The sequence below is a fragment of the Chrysemys picta genome, chromosome 1, assembly GCF_011386835.1.
Source record: "Chrysemys picta bellii isolate R12L10 chromosome 1, ASM1138683v2, whole genome shotgun sequence".
Classification (NCBI taxonomy): domain Eukaryota; kingdom Metazoa; phylum Chordata; order Testudines; family Emydidae; genus Chrysemys; species Chrysemys picta.
This window is the reverse complement of record NC_088791.1, coordinates 107,853,606-107,871,861: the sequence shown is the minus strand read 5'-3', so window position 1 is coordinate 107,871,861 and position 18,256 is coordinate 107,853,606. Positions and strand designations below refer to the sequence as shown.

The 18,256-nt window shown below is 41.6% G+C and overlaps 1 protein-coding gene across 10 annotated transcripts in view; it reads left to right on the top strand.

The window, feature by feature from the left end:
• The window catches only part of FGD4 (FYVE, RhoGEF and PH domain containing 4), a 192,787-nt gene that overhangs the window by 141,633 nt on the left and 32,898 nt on the right, over nucleotides 1–18,256 (top strand). For 7 of the 10 annotated variants that reach the window (XM_005303077.5, XM_005303079.5, XM_042850010.2 and 4 more), the window contains exons 3-4: nucleotides 9,623–9,806; nucleotides 13,323–13,800. In XM_005303077.5, the coding sequence (XP_005303134.2) occupies nucleotides 9,623–9,806; nucleotides 13,323–13,800 (662 nt within the window). Of the gene's footprint in view, nucleotides 1–5,759; nucleotides 6,041–9,622; nucleotides 9,807–10,203; nucleotides 10,230–13,322; nucleotides 13,801–18,256 lie in introns of those variants that run through there. The other 3 variants (XM_065566294.1, XM_065566302.1, XM_042850023.2) reach the window with 2 other exon arrangements.

The following is an 18,256-nucleotide window of genomic DNA, read 5'->3' as shown; positions in this document are numbered from 1 at the left end:
CCAAGTATGTGTGTGTGTGTTTAATTCATAAGCGCTGTTTTGGAAATAAAGTGTAGAATGTCCTACATATTAACCAAGATTCAGATTTGAAATTAACCTTGGACCCTGAACCTGTTTTTGTTCAGTGTAATTACTTGGTGTCTGTCTGAAAAATAACTTAAATCTTTGGAAATAATCCCTCATTACATACCAGTCCTGATGCAGCCAGAGCAAGTGAATAAATTGCTGAACAGAATCCAATATAAAATTCTTTCCCCTCAATTTTGCTTATATTATTTCCTGGCATTTTAAGCAGAACACAAGTTAGTCTGTCTAAGATATCAAAGGTAAAAGGATAGTTCTTGTTCCCTAAGGACTCCTTTCAGCAACAAATAAGCTCAGCAGTTCGTAGATCACAATTCAGTCTTTAATGTTGTTGGGTTTTGATTTATTAATTGCTTTTTAAAAATAGGAAAAAAGCCCTAAACAGGCTTCTGATATTGACTGGAAGCCAATGAAGGGACTTAAGCATGGTCCTGAAGTGCTCACGGCAGCCTCCACCATAAAGGAAGCAGGCAGGCACATTCTGTACCATCTGGAGCCTGCGCATTGTCTTCAAATTCAGCTTAAAATAGAGTGGATTACAATAACCCTGCCTGGTGGTGACACGTGCATGGACCACGGTGGTCCTCAAGGTCCACAAAGTTCTCTAACAATCCAGAGGTGAAACATGATGCTCCAGGTCACTGGGCAGAGTGCTGTAGGTAGTTCGGCATTTGCTCCCATTACAGATATGTCTGAGCTCTAGCTTGGGCCTGGCTTCACCATAATCACACACAATGTTACAAACAGGACAGATTGCCTGCCTGCCTGTTAGTGTTCCTCCAATTGCATGATGTATCTCACATAAGTTCTTATTTCATACCTGATGAAATTTAAATCCTGTTATGTGGCAAATAAAAAACAAAACAAAACAAAAAGTTGATTTACTGCATCTCTAGTAAGCTGTCTTACAAAGACATGTCTGTACATCTGTAGCTCTGGAGGATGTTCTAACTACAGTTTTTAGTAGTGGTTTTGGATTCCTCGCTGACACTGAGCTCTCACATAGCATCTGTGAGTAATGCTTTCTACCATCTCCATGTGGTGAGGAGACTCTGTTCCACCTTGGTGGCCAAAGTCGTGGCCTCAGTTATACATGCTCTTAGCTGGACTGCAGTATTCTGCAGCATGAAGACTTCAGTGTTTAGGAAACTCCAACTAGTGCCAAATGCTTCAGTACATCTCCTCAGCTCTGCAGGCTACTGTGAGCACTGTCAAACCTGTTCTCCACTCTATACACTGGTTTCCCATAGAACTTCAAATAAAGTTCCAGGTCTCTGTCCTTATCTTCAAGATGCTGAATGACTTGGACCCAGGGGATCTAAAAGGTCTCCTAAGTCTCCAGGGTGAATACCATGGCACTCCGCTAGCAAAACAGAACATTCCCCAGTAAAGCCAAATCTCATCTTTGCAGGAGGCAATGCTCTCTCAGCAGCCCATCCAAGGCTGTGGAATGACTCAGTCACGCAGTTCACTCTGTGAGGTTGGGGTATAGCTGTCCTTTCAACGCCCCCCTGGGACTTAGTAGATGTCATAGGCATTCTTGGGCAAAGTGACCCTGCTGGCCGCATATGGCTCATCACGTTTCCCCGCCCATCCCAGGGCTTCTGGGAGATGGTTTCCCTCCCTTTTGGGTGTGAGTCTCCTCTTGGGTTTGATTCCTGTCTTCTGATCCCATTCCATCCCTGTTAGGTTTTCTCTCCAAACTAGGATGACTATCCATATCCTGACCTGCCAGTTTTCCAGCCATCGTAACATCTCTAGGATTACTGACTGTTAACATAATTTCAGGTTGGCATGGCAGAGTTTATAGGCTCAGTCTATATCCATTAATTTCTAGGCCTCACTGACTGTTTTAGCTCCCTGACCAGTTCCCCATTTCTTTACATAACCCCTCATTTGAATTAAAACCTCAGCATAGATCATGGCCCCTTTTTTCCTGAACTCCCCATAACCTTTTCCTAAATGTTTCAGTGTCAGTTTAAACATTTGCAGCAAAGCTTGGTTATAATTATCATAATCTTTATAGGCCTCCCTACCCATAAGGGCAAAAATGTCCAAGACCTTTGTCCAAGACCGTAGTGGACCCAGGTTCCTTATCATGTCTTCCTTCCTTCATCTTATTCAATTCATACCCCATTTCAAAAACATTTAGGAACAGATCCATGTCATCCCCTTCCCTAAAGCCAGGAAGTAATTGGGAGTCTAGGCCTCCCACTGGGACAGATACCTGGGGACTGGCTTTACCTATGGACTGTTGTTCTGCTTGGCAGTCTCTGTACCTCAAGTTGATGATGTCTTTTCTGGTCTATCTGGCACAGTCTCTCCATCTTGAGCTGATAGTGCTCCTTCTTGTCCCTTTCCTTCTCCTCGTGCTGACCCTGGCACTCTTTCTCTTCTCTCTCCACTGATGCTGCTGCTCCCAATCTGCTCTCCTGATCTTCAAGCTGCTTAGTTTCCAGATGCACTTTGTCTCTCTCCAGCTGCAGCTTCTCCTGCTCTGGCTATTGGGCTCTCCACAACTCCCGTTGCAGTGATGTACTGGTCTGGACCGAACGCAGTTGCTGCGTCTGTCCGCCTCTGCCCTGTTCTTTCCAAGGAGTTGACTCCAAGATTCTCCCATCTGCTGGATCTCTGGAGGTTCTCTGCAAACCTGGACTATTCTGCTGCTGCTGCTCATTAAAATACAGCAAATTTACTAGCTGCAGTTTTGTCTCAGTTCTCAGCTGCCTTTCTCTGCATAGCTCAACCAACCAGTTTTTCTTCAGCTATTCAAAAATTCATTTCCCCGTCTCTTTCCTGAAAAGATTGATACTTTTTTCTCTGCACTTTTCCCTTCTAGGTAACTTGCTTTCACACTGTTACGAGATTCACAAGTTCCCTGCCTTCACTGTTATTCCCAGCACAAGATAGGCTGCCTAAGCAAGCTACTCTTGCCTTCTCTTCAGAAACTAATAAGTGTGACTGCCCACAGTTATGAGTTACCAGACAATTGTTCCTGTGCAAGCCTGTTTTATTCTTAAACTGAAGTACTACAGAGAACACATTAACAACAATAAAAGGACCTATACACATGCTAATAAGCTTACCAGAGTTCACCCCAGCCCTTGCATGGGCTCTGGCTGGATCAGTCCTTCAAAACCCCACACAAGGGGTTTCCTTATGATTTTAGGTTCATCACAGCTAAGGCTACAATTTAGTCACGAGGGTTTTTTACTAAAAAAAAAAAAAAGTCATGGACAGGTCCCGGGCAATAACCGAAAAGTCGTGGCCAGTGACCTGTCCATGACTTTTACTAAAAATACCCCTAACTAAATCTTACCTGCTTGGGGGAGAGGGGTGGCGGCGGTGCTCCAGTGGACGCTGCTGCTCCCAGGGTGGAGGTGGCCCAGGGCCCAGCTGCCACTCCAGGCTGGGTGCCGCTGCTGCGCCCGGGGCCAGTTGCCTGGGACTAGTTGCCTGATGCTGCCAAAGCAATAGCCGGTGCGGCTGGCCCCAGGGCCGCCCCAGCTGCTTGGGAGGCCCTGGGGTCAGCCGCTGCAGATGCGGAAGTCACGGAGGTCCCAGGTGGAGGGATATCAAATCTATCAAAAGGATAGATTTAAGTGGATCATTTACATTCTCCTCACCCCCCCCCCCCATTTCCAACAAGATCCACTTTACAAGTGTTGTTTCAAAAGTCCTTTGAAGTTCCTCTTATCTCCCAGAGAGGCATTAACCCCATCTTCCTGCAAGTTCCATGCAATGTTCAATAATACATGAACAAACATTTACATTTTTAATACAATGGACCCCAGAGGTATTAAACTTAATTCAGTAAGGTTCCATTTAATCAGTAAGGCTTGTCCAGGATATTGTCAGTCTGTCACACTAAGGACCATCACAAACCTTGCTGCCTTCTGTTCCAAGCACAAGATGGATTTTTTTAATCTTGTGCTCTCTAACATAAACCCGTAGCAACACTTTTTTAAATATATAGTAACAAAAAAACAAAACAAAGAAAACCTCTACCAAAATAAAACACTTCACTGCACTCTCTTCTCCCCCTGGATAGTGGATGAGAGAAGTGAAACATGACAGATATCAGTCACGTTGCTTACTGCACTGCTGGAAGGTACTCTGATACTAAGCTGATTAGCATGATATAAGAACCTATGTAGAATAGAATAGACTGGTGTAATTTTCCTTTCTTTGCTGGATCCAGACTATTATTCTGCATGGCTTTTTCCTGCAGAGATTCTGTGGCACCTGTCTGTCCAGATTTACTTGAAGGTGATGGAGCATGCAAGGTGATGACTTATGCAAGTCAGCCAGGGGAACTGTAATGTGGATGACACTCCTGAGTGCTGGAACTTCTGTATTCTCACTGAATCAAGATGCCACAAATCTTCTGGCTAATATCAGTAAGCTAGGGAGAAATTTAAAGTTTTATTTATAAAAACCAAACCCACAAACTTTCTCGAGTAACGGCAAGGGGAAAAGGCCAGGCAAGTCAAGAGGGCTCCAGTGAAAGGGAAGAATTCCTCTTGTGCCTTGGAGATGATATTTTGTGTTCGTTGCAGCTTTTGCACCTACTTTACCTATTCCCCACCTGTTCACACACAATTGATTGTACAGCTGTATACTACATATTAAATCCTGATTAACTAGTTTGGTCAGTAGTGTATGGAAGTGGCCACTTGGGCACTGTGATAGGTTTTCTTTGGGCTGGATATGCAGTGTGCATCCCCAGATGTGCTCATAGTTGCACAGCATAGAAGCTGGGAAATATTTATTGTTGAACAGAACTTTAAATTATCCAGTGGTGTATTACTGTGGTCCAGTCTTTTCCTCTTTGTTCTTCAAGATCCCCAGTGTGTACACACAGGAGAAATAATCTGTGATTAAACTAAATAGCTACGGAAGGTACATTGAACGAGGAATTAATAGGATTAATTTATTTTCCACAATCCCTATTAAAAGGTTCACCTTATTGTAAGGTTTTTAAACTACCAGTTTTATTTCCTTGTTATCAGTGGCTTTCAAACAGTGATCCTCATGCGATCATGTCCCATTCTGATTCACCGACTTCCATGCAGTAATGACATTGCTTGGTTACAAGAAAAATTCCTAGAAGTGCAGTATTTATTAAGGAGACAAGATGAAAATAAACTTGCTTTAATGGGACTAGTGTGGCTGTCTGGTTTCATTCCCCATGTGTCCTACCACCTACAAATTTTAATATCTTCAGGTTGACCAGATGTTCTAACATATTGTGATTGTCACAGTTAGCTAGGATGGTCCCAGTGCTTGTCAGTTCTAGTGGAACCAGGATTTTGTCTTGATATTATTTCTACCAGCTAGAAGGATGTCTGACCACCTCTGGCTGTGGTCTGTTTAGGAAGGATTTAGAAACTGATTTTGCTTCAAAATGGATGTAGCGTCCAATGGGGAGGAAAAAGTTTTCTGCTCCAAACATGCACCACTTGTATTTGTTCAACATAAACTCCATCAACACCAGCAATTTTTATGAATTCTCACTCCAGTATTAATTACTTAACAAACTGATTTTCTACAATTGTACAAAGCACATTACAATTACTCTATGAAATGCATCACAGGAAATGTTGCTATATGTCATTTTAATTCTGGTCTTAAATCCACCCAAACTCCTCTCGTCCTTCCATCTTTTCCCCCAGGGAAATTGGAATGCCCATACTCAGTTGTGTCTTGCTTCTTCCCAGCGAGTCTGTCTGTCTGTGGTTTTTTTTTTTTTTTTTTGGCGTTCAGCTAGCTATCTAGCTATTCAGCTCTCTGACAATTATCTGATGCTCACTGGCCTAGATCTGCCAGTCCTTCTGAGAACTGCATGAGAGAAGGGAGAACAGTACAGAGAAAACAGTGCTTCACAGCAGCAAGCAGGTGGATGGAACAAACATATTTAATTTCTCTGGAAAGCATCTCGTTGTACAAAATGCTGGTGAGAAAATTGTTTCACTTGTTCAGTGATTATAATGCAATCATTTAAAAATATGGCATGTTGAGTTACCATTCCAAGGCTGATTTCCTCTCCACCGTTCCTAGTCTAGTCTATATCCTGGACCATAGACATATATTAATACATATAAATGTTAAGAGCCAAGAACAGTTGCATACCTAAGAAAAGTCTAATTTCTTACTGTGACCCTCATCCTTCTCCATTGTTCTTTCATACTGTTGTTTCATTTATCCTCCTTTGATGTTAATATGATTGAAGTTATAAACTCTTTGGGAAAGGGTTTTGGCTATTTAATCTATTCAAAGTAAAATGTACATACCTATTTGTACTGAAGCTGTCACTAAAGCTACTCCTTGGTAGTGAAGTTCTCTATTGGTAGCAGAATTAACTATTTCCTCTCGTACACTAATGCAAGGTAGAGATGGAAAAGCTCTGTTAGGTCAAGTCCATCTTTCTGCCAGTGCATGGTTTTTCCTGACAGTATGGTATATATGCAACTATTACTCCTCAGGGAATTCTGCGCTACTGCGCATGCGCAGAATTTATAGCCTCACAGATGTCTTTGCTTCCCTGCAGAAAAATGAGTTTCTGAGGGAGAAGCAAAGGGAAGTCACAAGATCAGTCATGCAACCCTCCCAAGCAGTACGTTTCAGATGCCCAGGGCAGCTGGCAGAGAGGGGAAATCACTGTGGGGCAGGGGGCAGGACTGGGGAAGACCCGGCTGGTGGCTCCTACTCTGCGCTGGGCTCAGCTGCTAGTCCTGTCTGGGCTGGGGAGGACGGGACTTCCTCTTCCCCTGCACGGCATCCGGGGCTGTGTCAGACCCACCCCCTCTGAGTTTCATTACCATTGCACCCAGAACCCCCCAACAAGCCACTGTGCATCCAGATCCCGCACTGAACTGCCCCCACTCAGATTGCCCCACACAGAACCCTCTCAACCACACCTGGATTGCCCCATGCTAAGCCCCTTCACACTTGGATCCTGCCTTGCTGAGCCTGTCTGCCCACATCTGGTGCACCTGCCATAGAGGGGTAGGGCCCTGAGATGTTTCTGGGGTAGGCCCAGTCCTTGTGCTGTGTCAGGGTTGGGTGCAGCCTCACCTCTAAGTCCATGTCCTGGGGGAAACTGCACAGTGATCTCCCACCTCGGTGCAGCCAGTGGCCTGTGCTCCCCAATGCCATGCTGGAGCCTCCATGTTTATTTGACAAATTTTGCAGAATTTTAAAATATTGTGTGCAGAATGTTTAATTTTTTGGTGCAGAATGCCCTCAGGAATATAACTCTTTTCTTCAAAACAGTCTAAATCTTGGGTGATAGGGCTTAAACTGCTTTCCATGAGGAACTGTTCCAGGATGTAGCAGTAGGCTTTTATTGATAAGGGGGAAGGATGGGACACCTGATCTTCTCTCCTGGTTGCCCACCTACGTCTCGTAAACTGCCTTAAATGATTGCCCTCTCCTTGATGTCTCCATCATTTAAATAGCGTGCACGCTGTTTGTCCTCCAGTCTTAGTTGTCCTTCAGTCAAACTATAGTTATTTATGACTTAACTCTTCAATCTTTCCTAAGAATGGAGTCCCTCTCCCTGTTTAATAACTGTGAATAATTACAATGTGAAAGTCTGGTATTCAAGCATAATACATGCAAAATCAATAGAATCACAGGGAAAGGAGTGTGTCAGTGCTGCTAGGGAATTGTGTAGCTTTTAACCATGTACAGTACCATATATCAGTGGCTTCTAGAATGTTTACTCTTCTTAGTCATGGGTGACACATACCCCGTACTAGTACCATCTCCTATCCCCTCTTAGTGGGAGTCTTGTTTTATTGGCTGGATACAGGCTTTCAACAGCTGATGGTCTTTAGTGGAAGTGTGATTCAGGAAGTAACAAAGTGGCTGCTCTTTTGACTTCCAATCAGTAACTTCTTTGTTAAAGAAAGTGTGTGTGTTTGTGTGTGTGTGTGTGTGTGTGTGTGTGTCTAACTTTTTCCTTTTCCACTTCTCATGTTGTTCCCTCTACCCACAACTAATTTTTTGGGGACTGTTGCATGTGATTTCCCCTCCCCCGCCCCTTTGCTTGCCATGCAGAAGCAGGTTTGCTGCTCTGAAATGATCGCAGGAAGCAGTGTCAGGCTACAGTGGAAGCTCTGCCACTCAGATGTGGTGGGTGGTGGTTTCTGATAGGGATAAGATTAGTTTGAAAACTATCAGCAGCTGTGTCGCTGAAGGGCAGTGCTTCTCATGCAGCCTGGCCTGCTGCCTCTTGGCTACGGCTGCATAAAACCAGAGTTGATTACTAACAATTCCAGAAACACTTGGCTATTGTACGGATAAGGGATGAGGGGAAGGGAATGAAAGCTTTCTGGACACAGTAAGCAAATATCACTAACTATTTTGGTGGGAGGAAGGAGGCTAAACTTCATTGTAGAGCTGGGGATGCTGGGATGGAGACTGAAAAGCCACAGGATTTGAGGCAAATTCTAGAAAGCAAAAGGATCCATGTTGGCTCATTTTAGATTAAGAAACTGTATAACAGTTGCTTTATAACTAGCAAACTATCTGTTCTTACTGTTCTCTTTTATGCCCTACCATACTGCTGCTGTTGGTTAGTGACTTGTAGTTCCATTGCTATAAACAACGGAGGTGGTAGCAAGGAATTTTCCTCTAGGGACCCATGACTTGGGAGCTCACTTACCCGTCTGGGTCTGCCAATGCCTGATTTCCCCCCCCCCTTTTCTGCCCCCCCCCCACAACTTTCTGGATGTGCTGCAAAGCTTATCCCTTTCAGGGTGTTATGGAAAGGGGGTGATCAAAGGGAGGGACTTGCTGGATTTTTATTCATATCCAAGTTATTTCTATTTTGCTTTGTATTGTGTATTTCAGAGGGTGGGTATTTATAAAGGTTTGTATAAATCTAGATTAGTTTATATATAGGACCATATTGTCAGCCACTGCAAAAGGACACAGGTCCAGTGATGTAAATGGAGCTGCACCTGTTCACGCCAATACAAGAGCTCATAGACTTTAGCCTTAGTGCTCAGGGCAATGTCTCTTGGTACCGAACAACCAAAACCGAAGCTTTCCTGAAGCAAAGCCCTTCTGATTTTTGTGTGTGTGTGTGTGTGTAAGCACCAAAGTTTTGTTCAGAGCTTTTTTTAGTCCCTGCTGGGGAAGGGTGACTGGAACAACTCCTGTGCCCTTCATCACAGCTAGATCTTGGAATTATGCTAGTTCTTATTTTGGGTAAAACCGCTGATTATGAGGATCAAAACTGCTGTCCTTTTGACTGCAGTAGATTCTATAAAGCAACTTTATTAGATTGTTAAAGTAGCACATTGACTGGCTTTTATCCAATAACTAACTAGATGTCTGACAGCATACAGTAAAGGTTGAAATCTAGTATGAATTGGTAAGAGAACTATTACATTTAGGTGAACTCAAGGAACTTTTCTTGGTGCTCCTGGTATCTGTTTCTGTCGGTAGGTCTATCTGTCTTCATTTTAGCAATGCAAAGTAACAGCTAATGTGTGGGTTGTTTTTTTTTTCCCTCCCTTCCTTACAGTGCCTCCAAAGCCAGTGCATCTGCAGAATTCATTTTTATCCATCACACACCAAACCCCTACACGGAAAGCTTTACCTACTGCACAACCAAGAATGGAGGAAGTCACACCTACCTCTGCTTCTTGTGTGTCAAAGGAAAAACCCAGCAAGGTGTCAGATCTCATCAGTCGTTTTGAAGGAGGCAGGTAAGTCACTTGCTTTCTTTTAAAAGTAAGGGGTAAAGGGCAACGTGTCCTAATTCTTTTAACAACACTCTGTGGAGATTAATGAACTATAATGTATTGCGTAAATGAATTGCATATGTTGTGAAAGTATAGACTCTGGTATTGCTCTTACTGAAGTCAATGGCAGTCTTGCTACTGATTTTAAATGGGAACAGAGTAATGCCTATGATAACTATTTGATATCTCCCCAGGATTAGCTGCAACACAGTGCTTCTTGCTCTACAATATATTGTCTAATTGCAATATTTCATTAAAAGAAAAAATGTGTTTAAACAAACCTAACTTGTGGTGGTCTGCCTAATACTTGTAAATGTTGATTTAGAATATTAATTAATAATAGAAACTTAACTTTTTTTAGGCCTTGGAATACACACTTTTTACAAGGTTAGTTTCTCAAGCACAATCTGTAGTGAAGTAAATAATTTGCATGATTAAAACATCCTGAAAAATGTTCATAGTTTGGAATAAATATTTAAAATGCAATTGTTCAGGTAACCTTAATTCCTTTTGTGTTTAATAATAAATATCATGTTATAAAAAGTGGAATCATTTGAAATCTTAATTTTCCTTTTGACTTTTCATGCTGGTTTACCCTTTCTTACATCATTCCGCATAAACAGGAAAACTAAATGGGTCCCTTTCACTTATCTGTTTATGGTGCATTTCACTTTCTGGTTATAGTGAACTAGAACATTGCTGCTGTTCTTCATTTTACAAAAGTGCAGGCAGATATTTAGAACACTGAAAAATATCAGCTGTGATGACATTTACTGTTCACATCATTTTTTAAAATCAAAATATACACAAAGGGACTAAATGCTCAAAAAACACACTTTGAGGCAGTGAGAAGAAACATATTTCTAATACTATAACAAACTTTTTATATCCATGTCCCAAGAGATTTCCATAGTCCTGTATACACATGAAAGGTCAATTCCTCTACTCAAGATATGATGTGTGTGTGAACATAAATTTAAAAGAGGAAAAACTGGAATAACTACCATCAGAAGAGGAAATAAATTTTAAGTGAACATAATCTCAGGTGTTCTCTTCATCTTAAAAGGAGACGTATCAAATAAAAACAAACCCCAGGTAGCTCTTTGTTTAAACAATTGGATAAATGGTCATAAATATTATACGGTCACCTTTCAGAAAGCTGTAAAACCTCAGACTGGGCCAATTCTAGGAGCAGCGAGAGTTGTGTAGTGGGTATATATGGCATTGGGCTTCCAGTATCTCAAGGACATCAGCATTCTGAAGGAACATTTCCTACATTAATTTATGATTTATTATGCATCGCCAGTCCACTAATTTAGGGCCAATGTGCACACATGCATCAGAGGGCAGAATTTGGCCTTCAGGGGGTGGAATGCATCCTAAGATAGGAGTAGTCCAGTGCTGCAAGAGGAGACTTTGTTTACTAGAAGACCAAGACTATCACTGGGATGATGAGCTTGATCTGTGAAAGGAAAAGGAGCCTCTAACCTATTCGAGATCTCATCTCCCTGCTACACTGCCATGACAGCTGTGAATAGGGAAAGGGGAAATGGAGTGTTGGAGGATTTACAGGAACTCTTTCAGTTTAGGGCCCGCCCCCAGTTTCTGTTTTGTTTTCCTTTTTATAATCCTCCTGAAGTATCAGTCTCAGAATTCTTTTAACAGTCTGGTATCCTTAGGAAAGCTACTCTTACTCTTCCATCTGCTTTAAGAGTTATCCAGTCTGGCAGTGACCTACTATGAGGCCTGTTTAACAAAAGACTGGAAATGTCATGATGGAGCTGCATGATACAAGATGGGTTAACTGACTCTCGTTATGCCACATGATGAATTTTCACCCATCCTTCAAACTCAACTGCTTCATTTTTGGTTAAGGTGGGAAATAAAAGAAATCCAAACATAGCCATAGGACTTCCACCCCTCCCAGCTTTTTCCAAGGTTTTATCTTCTTGAGAGAGATCTGAGATGATCTCATGCATCTCCTTGATGATGGAAAAAAATCCAGGGAACCTTCTAATTACCCTCTAATATCAGGGTCTCCTGACTGGGAATTACACAGGTAGCATGCTTTGATATGTCATCCTCAGGAGGAGGTATGTTGGTTCCATCTTTTGGGGATGTCTGAATGGTTTTGAGACGTCTGTACTATTTGGAGATCAAAGGGAACTATATTATGCTAAAGCCGTATTATTCCCTATTTACAGTGTTTGTTCATTTTTACTTATAAACATGGGAATTGCCTTACATGAAGAGATAATTGATCCATCCATCTAGTGTTTAATCCCACACACTAGCCTGTAGCTGATTTCTAGAGCGAGGCTAATCCTTCTTTGAGAAAAAGCCTCCATAACACACCTGCCCAGTTCTGTGTTGTTGTTGTGGGCTGCGGAAAGAGAATTTTTTTCACATCCTCAGTTGGCAGTGTGCTGCTGCTTTAAAGCAGGAAGACTGACAGCCTCTGCCAATCTTTTGTCGTTGTATACCCAAACTGTGCAGTAGTAAGACTGCATCATTTATCACTTTATACAAAATAGTTTTGTCACCACAGTTCTTAATTTTTTTTTTTTATTTTTTTTTTTTATTTTTGGTAAATATGAATTTCAACTAAAACAGCAACATGCAAGTATTCCTTTTCATCCCAGTGATTTTACACTAATGCAATAAAACTTTATTTTATAGAGTGTCTTTAATGTTAACAGTAGCCCAGAGTAGGAACCTTGAAAGAATACCGCAGAAAGCTAAAATTTGGGGTACATGCCAGGGACAGATGCATGTTTGGGACTGACTTGAACTGATGAGACCCAAAGAGAAAGAAGGCTTTCCTCTTGATAGTGACAAGGATCTGAAAGAGTGGCACTAAATAAGTTGACTGACCTGGGACTGGACTATAAAGATAAGCATGTAGAGCTAGATTAAGAATATAAAGTTTTTACTATATTCTGATAAAGAAAGGAATAGGGAAAAATTAAAAGAAAGTTTCTTGCACACTTAAGTGTAGCCATGGGAACAGAGTGGTCTATGAACAGAGCATTGGACTGGGATTTAGGAGATCTGGATTCTATTTCCAGCTCTGCTGCTGGCCTGCTGAGTGACCTTGGACAAGTCAGTTCACCAATGTGCCTCTGTTTCCCCGTCTGTACAATGGGGATAATAATACTGTCTACTTTGTAATGTTCTTTGAATTCTACTAGTGAGGAGTGTCATATACGTTGTTTATTAACAGGCAGATAGTGGACACCATTTTAATTTCTAGAAAGATGTGTCCTGTTGCCATGTGACTTGTTGAATTAAATATGGCATTACACCGTGGAAGGCCTATATTAGACATGTTCTGCATAACTGAACATTTCTAATATTAGCAAATAAAAAAATAGCTTTGAAGAAATTTAAAGTTGTGCGATATAAATGCCCTCCGAAAATAAAACACTTTTTTAATGATGCCCTTAACTCTTTTTTTCTTTTTCTTTTTTAACCTTTTAGTCCCTCGAGTCCTAGTGATTTGAAGAAAGAATCCTCTGTTGTAAAGGTTGCTAAATCTCAAGGAAGATGTGGGTCAGCATCACCTCAGCCAAAAGTCCTCTCCCAACACCCACTACAAAAGCAGGGAAATAATACAGATCAAACTCAGGTTGTACAGAAACACACGGCGAATGGAGTAGTAGCACAAAGCCAGATGGAATGCAATGACAATAAATTTCCGAAACATAGCACCAATACAGCCACTCCAGCTTCAGATGTTGCAGTTAACAGTAACTTAGTAAATGGGGAACAAGAAAGCACTACTACAGACTCACTGCAAGCTACAATGGTCTGCACAGGACAAACTCTTGACTGCTGCAGGACTCCAAGCAGGGACTCGCTGTTCCCATCTGAAAATGAAACTGTAGAAACTAATATTAATGTAGAGGAAAAACAGAATGAGGAACTCAATAAGGAAGATGAGCATGTTGAAGCAAAGGTAAAATTACATTCTGTATTTTTTCCTTGCGTATAACTGTTCCTATGTTTCTCTGTGTGTTTCGTATAAAAAAAAAAAAGTTGTATAGAGCTATTCAAAAAGGAAGATATTTTTGATTTCCCCCCCCTCATTTATTTTTTTAAACTTTGAAAAAATGTGACCAGCTCTGCAAATAAATAAAATCAAATAAAACCAAAAACCTTTCAACAATAGATTAGCCTTTTAATGAGGCACTTTTGAAAATGCTGAATACTTTTAACCTGTGGAAATAGACCCAGGATAGGTGCTGTGCAGTGACATTATTATGTCCCAGTGCACCAAAACTGGGACTCCTCAAAGATCTTCACTATGCAAAATTTGGCAACCCTTCCAAATTGTCTGGTGAAGGAGGTAAGAAAGGGTATTTTTGGAAAAGACTGTAACGGACCTGAATTTGCATGTCTAGTCATGTTGTTTGTGCTATGAGAGAAGGTGGAGGAACAAATGGTTGGAGTGGCAAAAAACACACACTAACACAGCAGCATCAAGACATGTGGAGACAGAACTGGCTTGTGAGAGCTTAGCTCAAGTATAACCCTCTGAATGGATCTAGCAAGACAATGGGAAGCCACTGGGATGTCCCTGTTAGACACAAGGGATGAAGAGATACATTTATCCCTTGTTGAAATCCCATTGAAGTCAGTGGAATTACACTGGGGATGAATCTGAGATTTCCTAGTAGAGACTTTTTGTTGTCGTTAAGAGGAAATGAGTGGGTGAAAGTGAATTGGTGTTGGAAAATCTAACTGCAAAAAAATTCACATCCTGGTTCAAAATGCAGATGACTTCGTAGTCTGAGTCACTGTATTGTAACAAAACCCTGGCCAGCTAGATTTGTGTGATTGCCACTTTGCTGCACACCGGGGTCACTTGGAACTTCGAGGGAAGAGAGGAATAGAACCAAGTTCTTGGTCTTGAAAGCACAGCCCACTAATACTTGAGGTAAAGACAATCTGTTGCAATGTAGGGCCTGACAGACACACACACACACACCAACCATGTGTCTCTCTCCCTACCTGTCAGTTTGCTATAGGATTATGTATTTTAGCAGTTTGTGGGTGGAGGCTTTCATGATTTTGTACTGCTTTTTTTTCCTGATGTGTATTTTGTTCCCACAAATTTTGTCTTGCGGATTTTCTTTTGGGTTTTCACTTATGGAAGAAACAACATATATCACTGGGCATTTAATTTTGCATAGGTGGTGATCCTGTGTGTGTACAGGATAAACAGTGCATAGGAAACTTTCACATGTGCAGTGTTGAATATCTTAGCCAGTGAATGGGAGGTTATACTTGTTGCTGGTGAAGAGTGTTAGGATCCCATCTGTACAAAAGTCTGATAGGAATCCAAGGTACCTTTGCCCTGCCACACCTTCTATTATATTTCTTTGCTTCCTGTTCTGTGGTGACGCCTGTTTCTTTTTATGTGCATGTCTAGGCCAGTACAATACACTGGACACTCCTCAGGCAATACGGAATGGGAATCCAAATTATGCAACAGGTGTTAGCAGTATGTACAGGAAAAGGCAGAAATATGAGGCTGCTGGAACATAAAATACAGGAAGGAACTGGGCAAATGCCTGGAGAAAATGCTAACGAGAGCATCTGTGCCTGCTCTTGGCCTCGTGGATAACCAACAGATGTTATCTGGCCTAACTGACCAAAAAGAATAGATATAATATTTGAACCAGTTATGGCTAGATGCATTATCCTTTGATGCTAGAAGAATAAAGAAGCAGACACAAAGTCAGCATGGTTAAAATCTAGAACAGTAATACCAGCCCTGGAACATTCAACACCCAGTATATTACATTAGCGATGACAGCTGTTTCTGAACTATATATTTGTTTGCAATATGAACAAGACCTTCATTCAGCCCTGGGTGCAGACTTTCATTACCATCTTCAAGAAATGCAGAAGCAGATGATGATGTTGTGAATGAGAATGGAAAAGAAATGCATGTGCAATTTTATTTTTGCCTAACATCCTAACTTGACAGCAAAAAAAATAACAGGACAGTGTAAATGCAATCTAACAATTAGCAATAGCAGTAGACATAAATTAACATAATACAGTGGTTCCCAAACTGTGTACTGTGGTTCCCCTGGGGAGCCATGAAGAGCTCATGCGCGAGCCACAAGTGTTTGGGAACAAATTTTAATCTATATGCCTGTTTTTTTTCCCTAATTAGGACACAATTAAATTGGACTCTCAATTAAATTGGACCTCTATCTATGGGTCTGTGTCTTATGCTGCTGTTGGGACTGGGGTAGCCTCTGTGTCCTCCACTCCTAGGGCGGGCTCTCAGCGGAGAGACTTCCTGCTGTGGGAAGCAGTCAGTAGGAAGTCTCTCAGCTGAGAGCCCCCTGCTGGAGTATAGGGCACAGAAGGTATGTCTATAGTGCCCATGGACTCTCCATCGAAGCAAGCATCTGTCTCTTCCCCCCAAGGCTAGAGACTTGGACTAGTGGGCCTTACGTTAGCACTCTAAAAATAGCTGTCTAGACAGTGCTCCAAGCCCTGAAGCCCATCCTCCTCTCTACTCTTCAAAGCCCGAATCACTGTCCATGGCAGTGAACCTCCCAGCCTGAGCCACAATGTTTACACAGCTGTTTTTAGCACAGTAGCGTCAGCCCTGCTTGCCAACCCTCCAGGACTATCCTGGAGTCTCCACGAATTAAAGATTAATCTTCAATTAAAGATTATATCATGTGATGAAACCTCCAGGAATACGTCCAACCAAAATTGGCAACTCTATCACCAGCCAAGTCTGTCTATTCGGACTGTGGGGCTGCTGCATGAAGTGTAAACATCTCAAGAGACGCTCCCAGTACTGGCAGCAGCACCAGTGCCAGCAGATAAGGCAAGGAGACTGAGGTAGAGACAGGTGTGTCTTATCTTGATAATGGAATGATTTTTGCCAAGTGCTAAGCCTACATGTAGCATATCTTTGACCAAAGAAGATGATTTTAATAATGTTAAACAGAAGAGGAAGAAAAGTAGGTAACACGATGATATTCCATTATATCTGGATATTCATGTCGCAGTATTACTGCAGAACATCCGCAGCTACAATGTGTCATTTATTTTCAATGTTAGTAACTGAAAGTATGACGCCAAGAGCATTTAGAAACCAACACCTGGAATTCGCGAACAGCAGCCATGATTTTTCCTTCAGAAACTAGAAGAATTAAAGCATCTCGCCCCCCTTTCCCTCCCTCCCTCCCCCCAAAAAAGTCATGGCTAAAGAGGCAACTCCTCAGAGGCATCTTATATGGCCATGCAGATTACAAAAAGCAAACAAGCGCACACCATTTGCAGGACCCGTCTCCTTTCAGAAGTAATAGACATGTAGAATTCTGATTTGGGAAACAAGCAGCCATGACACTGAAAAACCATTCCTTTATCAAATAACACCTTCCATCAATGCATTGATGACCTTGCAGAAAACATCCAGGACCAGTTGATAGAACAAATTTAAGAGTCAATATTTGCACTGTAGCTTGATCAACCACAGACCAGGTTTCTTTGCAAAATAAGAAGTCCTTCAACTATTGTACTTGCTTTTATAAATCTCAGATAACACAGAAGTTAAGTCATGTTAGCTACCATGGCTCAACTTCTGTGTTATCTGAGATTTATAAAAGCAAGTACAATAGTTGAAGAACTTTTTATTTTGCAAAGAAACCTCGACCTGAACAACCAGTGAGGAAATACTTATGATCCTCAGTAAATTCATAGTGGTTGAAGGTCTTAACAGGGCTATGTGTGAGGGGGCTGTGCACGGATGGGATAGCAGCTATAACTGGAGAGACTATTGGGGTTTCAGCCATGAGTAAAGAAAGTGGCAACAGCAGCAATGTGGAAACTGGATGATTCATTGCCAAGCTTTGGCATCAAAGAAGTTACACCCTGAAATACATGAAGCCCTCAACATTGTTGTTAAAGTAATATAATAAAATCCTGGGCAGTGAACACGTTGTTTTAGTATAATGTGCTGAGATGGGTTCTGACTACATTCCTTTCACAGTAAAGTCAGGTGGTTGTCATGTGGGAAAGTGTTACAACACATCTTTAAATTGCTTGATAAAATGAGAATTTTCCTCTTGGGAAAACAGACCTTGCAGATTACGTTTGTAAGGGGGACTTCGTGACTGCATTTGACTGATTTACCTGATGGACATATTTGGCAAATTGAATGCACAGAACCTAACACTTCAAGCTCGGAATACAGATATACTAGATATGAAAAAGAAAATCAGGGGATTTATAAAAAAAAAGCTTTGTCTTTGGAGATGCCGCATAGGAAAGAGAGTTACTGAGATGTTTCCAGACTTAGAGATGTTATCAGACTTTTAATTTTTTTTTAAAAGAGGAAAAGTGATCAAAATTCTATTGAGACCAAATATTAACTCATT